The following is a 16,810-nucleotide window of genomic DNA, read 5'->3' as shown; positions in this document are numbered from 1 at the left end:
TCCTCCCACAGTCCAAAGATGTGCAGGTCAGGCGAATTGGCCATGTTAAATTGCTCATAGGTATGTTAGTAAGAGGAGAAAGTGAGGACTGCAAATGCTGGAGATCAGAGCTGAAAATGTGTTGCTGGAAAAGCACAGCAAGTCAGGCAGCATCCAAGGAGCAGGAGAATCTACGTTTCGGGCATGAGCCCTTGGGCTCATGCCCAAAACGTCGATACTCCTGCTCCTTGGATGCTGCCTGACCTGCTGCGCTTTTCCAGCAACACATTTTCAGCACGTTAGTAAGAGGGAAATGTGTCTGGAAGGGTTACTGTTTGGAGGGTTGGTGTGGACTGGTTGGGCCGAAGGGCCTGTTTCCACACTGTAGGGAATCGAATCCAAACTGGAAGTTCTAAACTCTATGAATTATAGATCTCCATGGCGATCATACCACAACTCTATTTAAAGAAGATTTGGACAAACCATTTGAACAGGAAACATGTAAATAGATACAAGGACTGGACAGAAGAAGGCTTTGTTCAAGATACCATGTGGTATCTGGACCTCTACATGAAGGATGGGCTGTACGTGAATTAGAGGGTCATTCCTATCTTGGGTGGGAGGTTTGCTAGAGCTCTTTGGGAGGGTTTGAACTAAATTGGCAGGGGAGCGGGAACTGGAGCTATGGATCAGATGGAGTTGGTAGTGAATAGCCAGATATAGCATGAAGAGAGCCTGTGAGGAGGGATAGGCACTTGATAGGGTAAAGTCAGTGTGATGGGTTGAAATGTGCCAATTTTGACGCATGAAGTATCAGAAATAAAGGTGATGAACTTAGACCATGGATCAGTATTTGGAACTATGATGGTGTGGCCATTGTGGAGACTTGGATATCACAGGGACAGGAATGGTGGTTGTTGGATGTTCCAGGGTTTAGATGTTTCGAAAGGATTGATGGAGGAGTGACATTGCTAATTAGGGAGAATATAACAGCTGCAGAAAGGGAGGTCATGGAGGAGGATTTGTCCATAGTCAGTATAGGTGGAGCAGTTTTTGTCAGGTCATAGAGTCATAGAGATGTACAGCACCGAAACAGACAATTCGGTCCAACTCGTCCATGCTGACCAGATATCCCGTCCCAATCGAGTCCCACCTGCCAGCACCTAGCCCATATCCCTCAACCCTTCCTATTCATATACCTATTCAGATGCTTTTTAAATGTTGCAATTGTACCAGTCTCCACCACTTCCTCTGGCAGTTCATTCCATACACGTACCACCCACGGTGTGAAATGGTTGCCCCTTAGGTCTCTTTTATTAGCTTGCCCCTCTCACCCTAAACCTATGTCCTCTAGTTCTGGACTCCCACCACCCCAGGGAAAAGACTTTGTCAATTTACCCTATCCATGCTCCTCACGATTTTATAAACCTCTATAAGGTCACCCTCTCAGACTCGGATGCTCCAGGGAAAACAGCCCCAGTCTATTCAACTTCTTCCCTGAAGCTCAAATCCTCTGACCCTGGCAACATCCTTGAAAATATTTTCTGAACCCTTTCAAGTTTCACAATATCTTTCTGATAGGAAGGAGACCAGAATTGCACGCAATATTCCAACGGTGGCCTAACCAATATCCTGTACAGCCGCAACATGACCTCCCAACTCCTGTACTCAATACTCTGACCAATAAAGGAAAGCATACCTAACACTGCCTTCACTATCCTATCTACCTGCGACTCCACTTTCGAGGAGCTATGAACCTGCACTCCAAGGTCTCTTTGTTCAGTGACACTCCCTAGGACCTCACCATTAAGTTTATAAGTCCGGCTAAGATTTGCTTTCCCAAAATGCAGCACCTCGCATTTGTGTGTATTAAATTCCATCTGCCACTTCTCAGCCCATTGGCCCATCTGATCAAGATCTCATTGTAATCTGAGGTGACCTCTTCGCTGTCCACTACACCTCCAATTTTGGTGTCATCTGCAAACATACTAAGTATACCTCTTATGCTCACATCCTATATATATATAATATTCTAATATGGCAAAAAGTGTGTTCAGGAAGGGTTCCTGATTCAGTATTTAGAAAGGCTGACTAGAGGGGAGGTCATTGGATTTGGTGCTTGGCAATGAACCAGGCCAGATGTCAGATCTCTTGGGACAGCATTTCGGTAATACTGATCACTACACCTTGACGTTTACTGTACTCCTGGAGAGGTATGGAAAAGTATCTAATAAAGGGTAGGGGAATTAGAATATTTTTAGGCAGGAACTGGGTCACCTAAATTGGGAAAAAATGTTCTCTGGTAAATGTGACCAGAAAGGTGGAGGTTGTTTAGGAAGCACTTGCTGATAGTGCTAGACAGGTTTGTCCTACTGAGGAGAAAGTGAGGTCTGCAGATGCTGGAGATTAGAGATGAAAATGTGTTGCTGGAAAAGCGCAGCAGGTCAGTCAGCATCTAGGGAACAGGAGAATCGACGTTTCGGGCATTAGCCCTTCTTCAGGAAAGAAGGACATCTGCAAACATACTAAGTATACCTCTTATGCTCACATCCTATATATATAATATTCTAATATGGCAAAAAGTGTGTTCAGGAAGGGTTCCTGATTCAGTATTTAGAAAGGCTGACTAGAGGGGAGGTCATTGGCTAATGCCCTTGTCCTACTGAGGCAAGGAAGGGATGGTAGATTGAAGGAACCTTTGGCGACAAGGGATGTTACTTAAGGTTAAGGAGGCAAGGATCAGATAGGGCTTTAGAGGGTTACAAGGTAGCCATGAAGGAACTGAAGAATGGACTTAGGAGGGTGAGAAGGAGGCATGAAAAAGTTTTAGCAGGTAGGATTAAGGAAAACCCTAAGGCATTCCACACTTGCGTGAGGAACAAGAGAATAGCCAGAGTGAGGGTAGGGCTGATCAGGGATAATGGAGGGAATTTGCCTGGAGTTGGAGGAGGTAGGAGAGGTCCTTATTGAATACTTTGCTTTGGTATTCACTACTGAGAGGGACTTTGATGTTTCTGAGGACAGTGTGAAACAGGCTGTTATGCTTGAACAGGTTGATGTTAAGAAGGATGTGGTGGGCTGTTGTAGGATGCAATGGGATACTGACAGGATGCAGAACTGGGCTGATAAGTGGCAGATGGAGTTCAACCTGGAGAAGTGTGAAGTGATTCACTTTGGGAGGTCGAATTTGAATGCCGAATACAGGGTTAAAGGCAGGATTCTTGACAGTGTGGAGGAACAGAAGGATCTTGGGGCCCATGTCCATAGATCCCTCAGAGTTATCACCCAAGTTGATAGGATTGTCAAGAAGGTATATGATGTGTTGGCTTTCATTAGAAGGGGGGTTGCGTTTTAAGAGCCATGAGGCTCTGCTGCAGCTCTATAGAGCCCTGGTTAGACCAAGCTTGTAATATTGTATTTGGTTCTGATCACCTCATTATGGAAGGATGTAGAAGCTTTAGAGAGGGTGCAGAGGAAATATCCAAGATGCTGCCACGATTGGAGGGCAGGTCTTACGAAGAAAGGTTTGAGGGAGTTAGGACTTTTCTCATTGGAGCGAAGAAGGATGAGGGATGACTTAAGAGGTGTACAAGATGATGAGGCATGGATAGACTGGATAGCCAGAGACGTTTTCTCAGGACGGAAATGCGTATCATGGAGGGGGACATACTTTTAAGGTGATTGGAGGTAGGTTATGGGGAGATGTCAGAGGTAGGTTCTTTACACAGCGGTGAGTGAGTGAAATGCAGTGGTAGTAGAGTCAGATACATTCGGGACATTCAAGCGACTCTTGGATAGGCGCATGGAAGATAGTACAATGAAGGGTACGTGGGTTAGTGTGATCTTAGAGAAGGATAAAAGGTCATCACAACATCGAGGGCTATGGGGTCTGTACTATTATGTTATACAGAAAAGCCAGCACTTGCATAGGTGAGGCTGGATTAAGTAGTCTTCTATTAAATTATCTATGATTCTATTATCTTTAGGATTTGTGAGAGCTCTAGAGTGTCTTATTTTAAAATAAAGATTTGAGCTCACACTAAGATTTAAAGCTTCCCATTAATGAAGTAGCACTCCAGACACCAATCCAATCTGCATTATATGGACCTGTGAATGGTTGAGTGCCCAACATGCTAGTTGTGTCAATATACCAAGCAAACACCCATATCTGTTTATTTGCTGTAATCACAGGGCTACACCGGAATGACACAGACACCACTTCAGCTTACACCGGTCTCTCTTGGATCAAACATGTTTTCTTTTGTAGTTGAGTAATTTATTATGTTAGACTGAAGTGGTCCTTTGTGTGGTCAATCCACTATTTAAAATTAAAGCAAAAAAACAAAATATGTATTCATTAACATTTTTATCATATTGTACCATTTCATTCACCATTTTCCTTTCTCATTCTCTCCAACACATTCCAGGATTCAGCAAGGGGGTAAGAATACAGAACATAATCTGACACACAGGATCTGGTGAAGCTAATTAAAAAGACCTGCACACTTCTGCCATTGCATCAAGAATTAATGACTCCTTTAATTAAAGCTATTGGTTTCTCTTTGTTCTCCCTGCCAGATGGAGAGGGCTGATACCAATTTGAAATCCTGGTCAGCAATTCACCCTCCCCTAGCTGAATAAGAAACAAGTTAGTCTTTGTGATTGTATTTGGCCAAATACCTTGGAACCTCTTTTGACCATGGGGGACATGAAAATGTTTTTACACAATGAGTTGTGAACTGGAAATGCATTACCTGAATGGACAGTGGAAGTAGACTCAGTGGGGACTTAAAAGGAAGTTGAACAAATAATTAAACCGATTTTTAAAAAAATCACAGCTGTATGAATGAGCAGAGGGTGAGTGTAATTGAATTGCTCTTTCAAAGAATTAGCAGAAGTACAATGGGCTAAATGGTTTCCTTTTGTACTGAGCCAGGGTGAAAAGGAATTTCCCAAATTCCTTCCTCAATTATTCTTAGAATCTTTTTGATGTTATGTTCCACCCCTCACTGTCAATCAGATTGCTATATGGGAGTTATGGCAAACCAGGTTAGGAGAGTTGTTTGTATCAAGCTTTACAGTGGAAGATACTTTTAACATTCCAGTAGTACTAAAGAATACAGGGGAGGAATTCAATGTCTTTTCACTGTCCACTGCACTTCCAATTTTGGTGTTATCTGCAGACATACTGACCATGTCTCCTGTATTCACATCCAAATAATTTTATATAAGTGACAAAAAACAGCCCTTGTGCTATAGAGCAATATGGAGGACTTTGCTTCCCTACAGCTAATTTGAATGTTTGACATTAGCTCTGCTACAATATCCAACTTCAGCAGCAATACTCTTCTCTATGGGGAACATATAGTTCTTCCTGTTGCTCATGTCTCTTATTCTCATTCTGTCTAGCATCTTTGTCTAATTTGGAAGCAGTCCATCTAAAGCTGAGAGGATTTCTAGTAGTTGATATGGATTCAGCACGTTCAAATTTAAGGTCAGATGACAGTAATGGACTGTTTCAGTTTGAATGATATGTAATTCTGTAAATTTACTGAAATATTTTTAAAATTGCATACAACACAACTTTACAGTGATGAACTTTATTAGGCATAACATATTTACATGATGCAAATTGTAAACCAGAGTCAGAACAAATGATCAAACTGTTAATGAATGAACAGCATCTGCAACATTTTGCTTTTAACAGTTAATGTGTGTGTATAAAATAATTCTAATGCAAAATGTTTTGATCTGATTCACAGTTAACTTCACAGATGGCAGTTAGTCAGCTCGGCACATTGAGGCTCAGTACAGTCATTTCTCACTCTTCCTTATGCCATTGTTGAGATGCCATTCCAAGGAGGATTTATTTGTAAAGTTTCTGTCTTTCGGTTCCTGAGCCATATGATATAATCAATGAAAAGTCATTTCATGCCATCCCACCGTTCATACTGTGCTCAGCAGACAAGGTTGTTTCAATTTGGAAAGAAAGAAAGTGACTTTTCTTGTGCTTTTTAGTTGTTGAGTTGGTGTTTCCTGGAAACACTTCCTCGCTGGCAATGAACCCAGTCCCTTTCCTGGCTTTCCTCTTTGCGTTCTTTTTTTCCCGTTTGTGAGCTGCAGCCATGTTAGCAATCACCTAAAGAGGCAAACACTTTCATTTTCCTCTTTTAAAACTTCTGACATCAACCTATCTCAAAGTCAGCCGTTAGATACCAATTTTTAACATTTTGCAGCAAATGTGAAAATAGGGTACAGAACAATAAGTAGCTAACATCTAAGTTCATTAAATATTCTTCAAATACAGACCTTTTTTGTAAAATGTGCATAGATCAATTTGTTTTTTTCTGCATGGATGGGGAACAGAGGGAGGAAGTGCATGAAATGGGAGTTTCAATCAATAAGATAACTCTTTCAACCTGTTTTAAAATCTTTAAACTAAAGCCATTAGGACATTTGTGCATGTACAACGTGTTTGCCCTGAGAGGTGCTGTTTTTTACGTAGCCCCAAACCTTTCTTCTGTATCATTTCTTGTAGCCACATGAAGAGCTGCTGAAGCTGCTAATTCTCCACAAGAATAAGCAGCCAAATATTATGGGCATAAATATCAGAATTATATTGGTTACCATGCATGTTTACTAAAAATATAATAGCAATACATTTCTCTCCATTCTAATTTGAATTTTACTTTGAAAAGATAAGAAAGCTTTGATGATAAGTAAATCTACAGGTACATCTATAACAATGTTATATCGTCAGATTAACAAAATGGCTTTCCAAAAAATGTCTATTTTTGGCAGCTTTGTTTTAAATGTTAATTGCAATATGGTAATAGCATGACCCACACTTGATTAACTATTTATGATTTTATTTCTACCTCAAACTAGAGAGAATTTAGAAAAAATATTTCCACAATGATATTTTGGTGTAATTCATATTTTAACTGTGATTTTGTGTGAATGAAACTCAACTCATCTAGACATCCCTTGCTCACTAATGTTGTAAATGATCTTGACTGTTCCTTTGGTGCAGCAATCATCAAAATATTCAGGCTTATTCCAGCATCCAGTCTTTATTAACTGATGCCAACAATCAAATGGAAACTAACTCTGCTTTTTTTGGCCTTACCAAGCTCTGTAACTTACCATTTCTTTAACTGCATTTTGCTGCTCACTCACAGAATTAGTAAACTCGTCTATGCTTTCTGTTTTGATGCCACAAGTTTCTGGTGACCTGTACTCATTAGCAATTTCAAGTTTTCCCTGAAAACACATGAACATAAACATTTAAGGATATTTAACTTACATTTGGTGTGGTTCAAACTGCTTTCTTAAATCTACCAAAAATATAAAATATTTGATAGATAAAGTAAGCCCCTTTTACACATGTGGGCATCACTGGCTAGGTCAGTAGTTATTGCTCATGCTTAGTTGCCCCTTGAAAATGGGGGTGAGCTGCCTTCTTGGATGGCTGCAGCCCATATGTTGTAGGTAGACCCACAATGTCCTTAGGGAAGGAATTTCAGGACTTTATCCCAGTGACAGTGAAGGAACAGTGATATATTTCCAAGTCAGGATGGTGAGTGGCTTGGAGGGGAACTTGCAGAGGGTAGTGCTCCCATGTATCTGCTGTCCTTGACCTTCTAGATGAAAGTGGGCATAGGTTTGGAAGGTGTTGTCTAAACAGCCTTGTTGAGTTACTGCAGTGCATCTTGTAGACTGATCATCCGTGGTGGAAAAAGCGAATGCTTGTGGATCACGTGCCAGTTAAATCGGCTGCTTCATCCTGAATGGTGTTGACCTTATCAAGTATTGACTATGTCACACTTAGTCAAATGTAGCCTTCATATCAAAGGTGGTCACTTTCACCTCCCCTTTGGAATACAGCTCTTTTTTATTTACTTTTAACTTTCAATTTATGCTTATTAGCCCACTATCTCTTACTGAGAATTTACTAGAACTCTTTTTTTTTTAAGGTTAGGATGACTGACAACCTTGAACATTTTCAGCTGATCAGAGTGAGCATGGATACATAAAGGTAAGTCAGGTATAGTGAATCGGATTAAATATTTTCAAGAAGCAACCAAAGCACAGAAAGGGGAAATGTCTACAGATGTTAATTTATACTGACTTTCTGAAGGCATTTGATAAAGTTCTTCATAAAAGAATGTTGGCTAAAATAGAAGCTTGTCGAATTCAGGAAAGGTTATTGACCTGGTTAGGTTACTAGTTTAGTGGAAGTAGTCAGATCTGAGATACTAGGAAGGACAACACAAGGATCTGTGTTGGGGACTCAACCGCTCACTGCATGTATCCACAACTTAGATGATAAAATAGAAACTTTAATTTTCAAGTTTGCTCAGGTAATACAGTAAGCATTGTAAGTGGAAGCATAAAATTACTCTGACCTTGCTGGTTTACAGAAGGGTGGAATGGTGATAAATGGATTTCAATGTAGAAAGGTATGATTCCATCTGCTTTGAATCTTAATCACATGTAACAGAGGAGGCCCAAATAGACTTGGGGATTCCAAATAAGATCTTTTGAAGTCTCAAAAGATGATACAGAAGGTAATCAAATATTTTAAGAAATTCTAGCCTTTATATCTAAAAGACTAGAATACAATGAGATGGGAGTCATATTTCAGCTGCATAGACGCCTGGAGTTTTTGGGAGAAATAATAGGCAATGCACATTATGAAAGATATAACTGTCCTTGGAAGAAACAGTGCAGATTCACCAGAATACCTGGATCCAAAAGGTTAAAATTACCAGGAACAAACTGCATTCTCTGTAATTTAGAAAATTAAAGTGATTTTGATGGAGGTTTTCAATATAATAATGGGAACTGATAGAGTTCTTTGAAATAATGGCTGTGGGATCTTTACTGTCCATTTGAAAAGGCAGGTCTTAGCCTTAGTTTAAGACATCATCCAAGACATAGCAGTTCTGACAGCATAGCACAATGCAGTGCTAGACCATCCTTCACAAGATTGGGTCAAGGACTCATCCTTCTCACTGAAAGCTGCTCGGGCTTTTTGGAGTATTCCCAGCATTTTAAACTTTCATCTAGTCATGGCTTCGGTTTCTTGACAACATGAAGCTTCTGGTATTCATGGAAAGTTACCAGTCTTCACTTGGAGCAAGACCTTGCAAAGCAGAACAGCAAAAACCCCATCCTGGGGATGGTCTCCAAGCTCAGATTCTCCACATCCAGGTAACAATTTAAAACATGCTGAAAATGTGTTGCTGGAAAAGCGCAGCAGGTCAGGCAGCATCCAAGAACCAGGGGAAACGACGTTTCAGGCATGAGCCCTTCTTCAGGAACTTTCCTCATTCCTGAAGGGCTTATGCCCGAAACGTCAATTCTCCTGTTCCTTGGATGCTGCCTGACCTGCTGCGCTTTTCCAGCAACACATTTTCAGCTCTGATCTCCAGCATCTGCAGACCTCACTTTTTCCTAAAAATTTAAAACATCCCTAATTTACTTTAGTGCGTTAACTGTTAGTGACATTAGTGTAACAAAAGAAAAATGCTGGAAACTCCCAGTAGGTTAGGCAGCACCTGCACACTGAAGATTGTCAACTTAATGCTTCAGATCAAAGATGTTTTGGCAGAATCCATTGCGGAGATTAGCAAAGAAATATCTTGTTGCACCACATATAAGCAATTAATTAACAACCCATAGTGGATTCATAACAACTGGAGGCTAACAACAGTTTCAGTCCTACCTCAGATAACAGCCGAGCTTCTCTATTATAGAGTAGAAAGAAAGGTGTAAACTTAGTACTTGAATTTACTGATGTCCGAAACTCAAACAGGACAGGGTCCAAACAGTCATCCCATTCCGTCTGCTTGGAGTTTACTGTATTTCTAATTGCTGCTTTTAATATTTCATTGGTTCTGTCATCTAGTCCAGTGTGCTGAAAATGTTCAGCAGGAGTCACTTTGTGATTAATGTTCCATCTTTCAAAAAGGTTTTTGCTGACCTACGATAAGTAAATAAAGCAAATGTTTAGAATGTAAGGCTAGAGAAGAACTGATTCTAACCCAGCACTATAAATATTTCAGACCAAAAAAATCATAAAATCCCTACAAGTGTGGAAGCAGGTCATTCAGCCCATTGAGTCCACGCCAACCCTCTGAACAGCATCTCACTCAGGCTCATGTGTCTATACTATTGCTGAGTTCCTGCTGCTGTGAGGCAGCAGTGCTAATCACTGAGCCCACTGAGTGTTGTCCTAACGGGCCCAGAATATTTCAACATGAAAAGAACTGTTCCAATAAACATGTACAAAACTGCCTGATGAGAAACCAGAAAACAACTGATCAAATTAATGTTGTAATTTCAAATTCCTGATCTGTGGAATATACACAAGTGTCGAGGCAAATTTCCACACGGGTACAGGGGAGGGGAGAAAGAATGTAACAAACTTGACATGCAGGGGACTCTTCCAATTATGACGGTAAAGAAGATCTATTAGACATAGGAAGACAAGGAGCCCATTCAGCCCCTTGATCCTGTACAACCAGTGAATGAGATCACAGCTGATCTGTGACTTAACTCTATCTACCCATCTTTGCTCCATTTCTCTTAGCCCGTTTAAATAAAAACTGTATTTTACCAAAAACGATGATCAAACAAAATTCTGGGGAAACTTGACTGTTTTGCAGCATCTATGAAGAGATAGTAGTTAATGTTTCACGTGTAATGTCCCTTTTTCAGAAGACCAGGTTGGACAGATTTCTGATGAACTAGTGAATTAAGGGTTATAAGGGGCAGACAGGAAAATAGAACTGAGGCCACGATCAGTTCATGCATGAGCTTACAAAATTGCAGAGAAGGTTCTGTTTCCTGATCCTGATTTTTCTGTTATGTTCAAACGGAACTTTATCCAGCTAGAAACCAGACCATGTCATCCATTGGAATTAAGAGCATAACAGTCACACTGACCATCACATGGTTAGGGAAAGAGAGAAGGAAGAAGTCTACTTTGTTGAGCAACAAGTATGTTGACTGAAGGCATGATTTAACCTATCTTGACTTTCCAGTTTTATTCCAGTGTCTATGTAAACACGCAGACAGAAACAACAACCATATGAAAGGACACATTACCTCATCACAAAATACTCTGCTTTCATTGGAGAATATGTCTTTTGAAGCCCCAAACCTGTATCAAATAAATAACATTTCATGAAGCAAATAATTGCTCAATGTAGGGATGAAGAGATCAAATAGCACTGATGTTCAAGACAAGCTCGAGATTTAGAAGCAAGCTCAACAGAATGGAGACTTGCTTCTGCTGCTGCCATCAACTACCTCAAAACAGCCATGAGGGAGGTGGCATAAATAAACAGTGTTCACTGTGTGAATGTTACCAATTTCTAAAAATGTTAAATAGAACATTGGAACAGCAAGCAAAACAAAATAAAGTATTTTTTAAGGTGCAATTTGAAAACTGATATAATGGAATAACTAGGAATAGCATAGGATGTAACCAGCAGGTGGTCCTTGCACACAGTCTGTTTTTGAGACTCCTTGAGATCCTGAAAATGGCCATGAAACCTGGGTGGCCCTATTCAATTGGTGCTGAGATGTCGACACACCACCTCATCCTATAAGTTTTAGAAGAAGAAACAGGAATACCTCCATTCAGCACCTTGAGCTCTCTGTCTGTCATTCAAGACGATCATAGCTGATCTACATCAACTCCATGCCCTGCCTGACCCCATATCTTCAATTCATTTAGTGTCCAGGAATCTATCCATTTCAATACAGACTATGTTCAAAAATGAAATGTCTACCTCAGCCTTCAGTAGAGAATTCCAATGATGCACAATCCACTTGAAGACATTGTGCCTAAACTCAATTCAACATAGCTGCCCCTCATTGGTGATCCTGCATTCCAGCCAGGGGAGGATGGGGGAAACAGGGTCTACCATATTTCAACCCTTCCTAAATGTTATGGATTTTGATGAAGTTACCCACCATTCTAAACAGTTGGGAACATCAACTCCATCTCCTCATTGAACAGCCCCATCACCCCTGTATTTCTTGGGGTCTGGAAGATTTCAAAAGAACTTCATGCCAAATCTGAATAAATCCTAAAATGAGAATTATAAGATCTGCATTTGCAGTTAGTGTTATGTGAAAAGCAGTGGGCCTTTATTCCCAACTCTGAAGGACACATCTCAGACTTTGCATCAAGAGTAAACTTTCACCCATCCCCAACTACAATGAGAAGTTTACCCACCTCAAGAAAAACAAATAACTTATGTTACATTGAGAACATAAGAAAAACCAGACAGATTAACATATTTTGAGGAAAATACCTGTAAAAAGTGGCAGCCAACCCCTTGGCTACTGACAAAGCATCTTTCTTCTGTATTGGAATTGCTTCAACCCACTTTGTGAAATAGTCACTAACCATCAGTACATAGGTATTTCCGCAGGTGGTTTCTGGGAACGGACCTGTGAGGACAGCGAGGCAGAATCATAAAATTGTTACAGTGCAGAAGGAGGCCATTCGGCCCATTGTGCCTGCACTAGCTCATTTAATGAGCATCATTACCTAGTGCCCATCTGCTTTCTCTCCATATCCCTGAATGCTATTTCTATCCAAACAGTTACCCAATACCACTTTCAATACCCAAATTGAACCTGTCTCTACCACATTTGCAAGCAGAACATTCCATGCCCTAACAACTTGCTATGCCAAGCCAAGTTTCTCCTAACTTCAGCCTTGCTTCTTTTTCAGATCACTTTAAATCTGTGCCCTCTACTTTTTGCTCCTTTTATGAGTGGAAACAGCTTCTTTCTATCTACTCTATTTAGCCTGTTCAAAACATTGAAAGCCTCTATCAAATAATCTCCTCTCAGCCACCTTCTCTCCAAGGAGAACAGTCCCAACTTCTTCCGGTCTATGGTCATCACCGAAGTTTGTCATCCCTGGAACCATTTTGTTAAATGCACTCTCTCCAATGTGTTCACATTTTTCCTATAAGGTGACGCTCATAACTACATAATATTCTGGCTGAGGTCTAACAAGTGTCTCATACATGTTCAACATCACCTCTTGCTCTTGTACTCCATCAGTTTACTTACAGAAAACAAACATTAGGGAACAATTCACAACTGAAGAGCTGCCTCACCAATGAGATTAAAGCTGAGAATTTCCCACGGTCTGGTAACTTTCAAGGGTGGGAATTTACGGTTCACGTTCTTGTAGTGTTCTGCATGCTGGCAGGTCTCACACAATTTAATCTACAATTCCAACACAAAAATCAGAATTGGTGCTTTAGGAAAATTACTTCTCAAAAAATCAAAAATTAAAACAATCACTTTAGGGAAAACCTTGCACAAAGTTATGTCCAGAGTTTGGAGAAGGTAAAATTAGTCTTTGAAGAGATAAGCGTTTGGATTAATTTGATCAGATTCATGAATAAGTAAGGAGAAATTGTTTTAATTGACATAGGAGCTGGTATTTAGAGGACAAAATATTTGGGATAATTACCAAAAGAAGCAGTGGGGGTTGGGGTTTGGAGGGGTGTAGTGGCTGCTAAGATCTTCAACACAAGGAGGTATGATTTAGAACACACTGCCTGAAAGTGGGGTGGAAGCACATTCAACAGGAACTTTCAAAAGGAAATTGGATAAATACTTGAAAGGAAGAACATTTGCAAGATCATAAGGTAAATGAAGAAGGACTTGAAATTGAAGAGCAAAGAAAACTCTCAGTGACGTTCAGAAAAGAGAATGGCAGTATGTTAGCTATTTGAAAGTCTGCAGGCATCTCTCCTACAAGTAAAGTGCAGGGCAGCAGAAAGAGGGTAGGCCTGGAATGACAAACATCACAGTAGTTACAGTTGGGTGACAATGGATGTTTGAGAATGGCACAAGACAGATGAGTATTGCATACCATGATAGCAGATCCCCTGGCATAGATTGAATGGGATAATGGGGTAGATGGCTCTCTCAAAAATTTGGCAAAGGCATGATGGGCCAAATAACCTTTTTCTGAGCTGCAAAGTTCTGTTGCAAAAACTTAATTTTAAAGAAAAGAAATTGGCGATTACGGATTATTTTGTGCATTTTTTGCTTACCCAGTCAACAACATCCTTTACAATCCCCAACCAATAATATCGGCTTTGAATTCTGTGCACGGTCTTTTTCTGGCCCAAGTGGCAGCCAATATCAGAGAAATGACATTCCAGGAATATCTGTCGTCGCTTCTCACGATCTGCCACCACTTCTCTCTTCTCGTCCTTCTTTGGCCCCACATAGTACAAACAACCACCTTAAAATGACACAATATACGTCACTACAAAAGACTGCACACCAACCAATAATACAGCTGGGCATTAATCTGCGATAGGTCTTTGATCAGGGATCAATAAACGTTTTATGTTATTGACTCTATTCCAAATTTTTTTCACAAATACTTACACAAATAATGTTACAATGAAATGTCAAAGATTCCCCTCCATTCCCAGCAGCTTATGAAATTGTCTACACAACACTCCCAAACTTCTGCTCTAAAAGAACTCTTCTTTAGACCCATTCACCTGACACACTTCATTTTCCTGAAGTGAATCAAGTAATGCATCTTTTTTCCTAATGTACAATAGATGAAGGGCTGAATAGCTGGCTGTTGTCCATGTTTGTGTCCAGATCACAATTTTCCCCAACAACAGCAATAAATTACTTAAATATGATTTCCCTTTGGCACAGCCTAATTACCTTGAACTTAACCAGTGTCTTGTTATAACATCTTCAAGAATAGTTTCTAACGTTGTCCCTATGACGGGAATGTATGTGTAGTTCTGGTTGCCACACTATACGAAGGACAAGATTGCATGGGAGAAGGTGCAGAGGAGATTCATCAGGATGTCATCTGAGATGAAAAGTCTCAGTTACAAGGAGAGACTGGACAGGCTGGGTTTCTGTTTTCCTGGATCAGAGGACGACGAGCTGGAGCTGGACCGGGAAGGTGATCTGATTTTGAGAGGCATAGAGAGAGGAGATTGTGAGAATCTCTTCCCCATGGCAAACGTGTAGAGGGGATCTGAGGAACATAGAACAATACAGCACAGAACAGGCCCTTCGGCCCACGATGTTGTGCCGAACATTTGTCCTAGCGTAAGCACCTATCCATGTACCTATCCAAATTGTTTTTCACAGAGGACGGTAGATTATGGAACACGCAGTCTGAGAGGGTGGTGGAGGCAGGTACTCTCACAATATTTAAGAAACCTCTGGATGAGCACTTAAACTGCCAGTGTATCGCATGCTACAGATTAAACACAAGTGAATGGGATTAGTATAGTTTGGTGTTTGTTAGTCAGCATAGACATGGTGGGCTGAAGAGCCTGTTCTGTGACTGTATACTGTGAGCCAAAGTGTCAGAGAAGTGGAAGCTTCACTAAGTGGTCTGTACAAGATAATTAGGATAAACATGGAATTGTTTGCATCACATGAATGCTGCAACTCAAAAGAGAGAAAGTACTGGAAATACTCAGAACCTGAAACATTAATACTATTGCTTTCCCTGTAGATGCTGCCAGAATTGTCAGCATCTCTGGCATACACCTGAGCTGCTGGAGGAGGTGGTATGAAAGTGGCTGCTTAGAGTAAACTGGAAATAAACCCAGAGAGTGGTGAGGATTTGGAATCCACAACCTGAGTGTAGTTGAGCTGAATATTTTGGATGGATTTAAAGAGAGCTGAACATAGTTACAAGGAGAAAGGAACTGAAGATTAAATTGATTGGAGTGAGATGAAGTGGGAATGGAAGGATGTTAGTGTGTAGCACAAGCAAAAACCAGAAGGGCCAAATGGTCGTCTGTTTGGGAGCAGTCACTGAATGCGTAAAGATTTAACTGTTCACTTATCATAGGGGGAGAGAGAGATTAACACAGAGATATCAAGCATCAAAACAAGGGACAGAAACACTTAATTCTCGTCAACAAAGCATAGACCAGAAAACCAGTGAAAATGAAAAGATGCTTTCATCAGAATGAATTTTATTTCAGATGATTTGAATTTATTGGAGCTTGGGGGGACACGGTGGCACAGTGGTTAGCACTCAGCCTCACAGCGCCAGAGACCCGGGTTCAATTCCCGACTCAGGCGACTGACTGTGTGGAGTTTGCACATTCTCCCCGTGTCTGCGTGGGTTTCCTCCGGGTGCTCCGGTTTCCTCCCACAGTCCAAAGATGTGCAGGTCAGGTGAATTGGCCATGCTAAATTGCCCGTAGTGTTAGGTTAAAGGGGTAAATGTAGGGGTCTGGGTGGGTTTCGCTTTGGCGGGTTGGTGTGGACTTGTTGGGCCGAAGGGCCTGTTTCCACACTGTAAGTAATCTAATCTAATCTAATCTAATCTAATCCCTCAACCCTATACCTGACCCCTCCCTTGGAGGATCCCTGGAGGGATCCCCCGCATCAGCATCAGCCTTCCATTGAGACACCACTGGATTAACCCCCTGCCCTGAAGGAGTCTGCCCCACACAGACCAGGGGAATCCCCATTCCCATTCCCATTCCCACCTCTGAGACAGCTCCACCGAGGGGTCACCCCTCCATACACTGAGGGGGACACATTCCGCCCCCTCACCGAAACCCTGAGGGACACACAGTGTTCCCGTCGCCGCCCACCCCCCGGACAGTGTCTCTCACCTTCCAGCTGGAATTTCTGTGCATACCGCTTCAGGTTCTTCTTCTTCGCCGGGCAGAAGGTGGAGGGGAAGCGGCCATCGGACAGGTACCGCTGGATGTCCCCAAACTTACTGCCCGGCTCGGCCATGGCGACTCCGGCCTGGAGGGGGCGGACCCCT

The 16,810-nt window shown here is 41.3% G+C and overlaps 1 protein-coding gene across 2 annotated transcripts; it reads right to left on the bottom strand.

The window, feature by feature from the left end:
* Window positions 1-5,563: 5,563 nt before the first annotated feature.
* On the bottom strand, window positions 5,564-16,810 carry LOC122551003 (gypsy retrotransposon integrase-like protein 1). 2 transcript variants are annotated; one of them, XM_043692607.2, is made up of 8 exons: window positions 16,653-16,810; window positions 14,082-14,275; window positions 13,131-13,242; window positions 12,312-12,450; window positions 11,095-11,149; window positions 9,710-9,967; window positions 7,126-7,242; window positions 5,564-6,118 (listed from the first exon to the last, which is right to left on the bottom strand). In XM_043692607.2, exons 1-8 carry the CDS (start codon window positions 16,777-16,779, stop codon window positions 5,909-5,911), a joined length of 1,212 nt encoding a protein of 403 aa, XP_043548542.1. In that variant the 5' UTR covers window positions 16,780-16,810; the 3' UTR covers window positions 5,564-5,908. The 2 variants fall into 2 exon arrangements, with proteins under 2 accessions (XP_043548542.1, XP_043548539.1); XM_043692604.2 differs by lacking the exon at window positions 7,126-7,242.

The sequence above is a fragment of the Chiloscyllium plagiosum genome, unplaced genomic scaffold, assembly GCF_037043375.1.
Source record: "Chiloscyllium plagiosum isolate Xiang-an unplaced genomic scaffold, Cpla_swu_hap1 HiC_scaffold_24, whole genome shotgun sequence".
Classification (NCBI taxonomy): domain Eukaryota; kingdom Metazoa; phylum Chordata; class Chondrichthyes; order Orectolobiformes; family Hemiscylliidae; genus Chiloscyllium; species Chiloscyllium plagiosum.
This window is presented reverse-complemented; position numbering and strand designations above follow the sequence as displayed.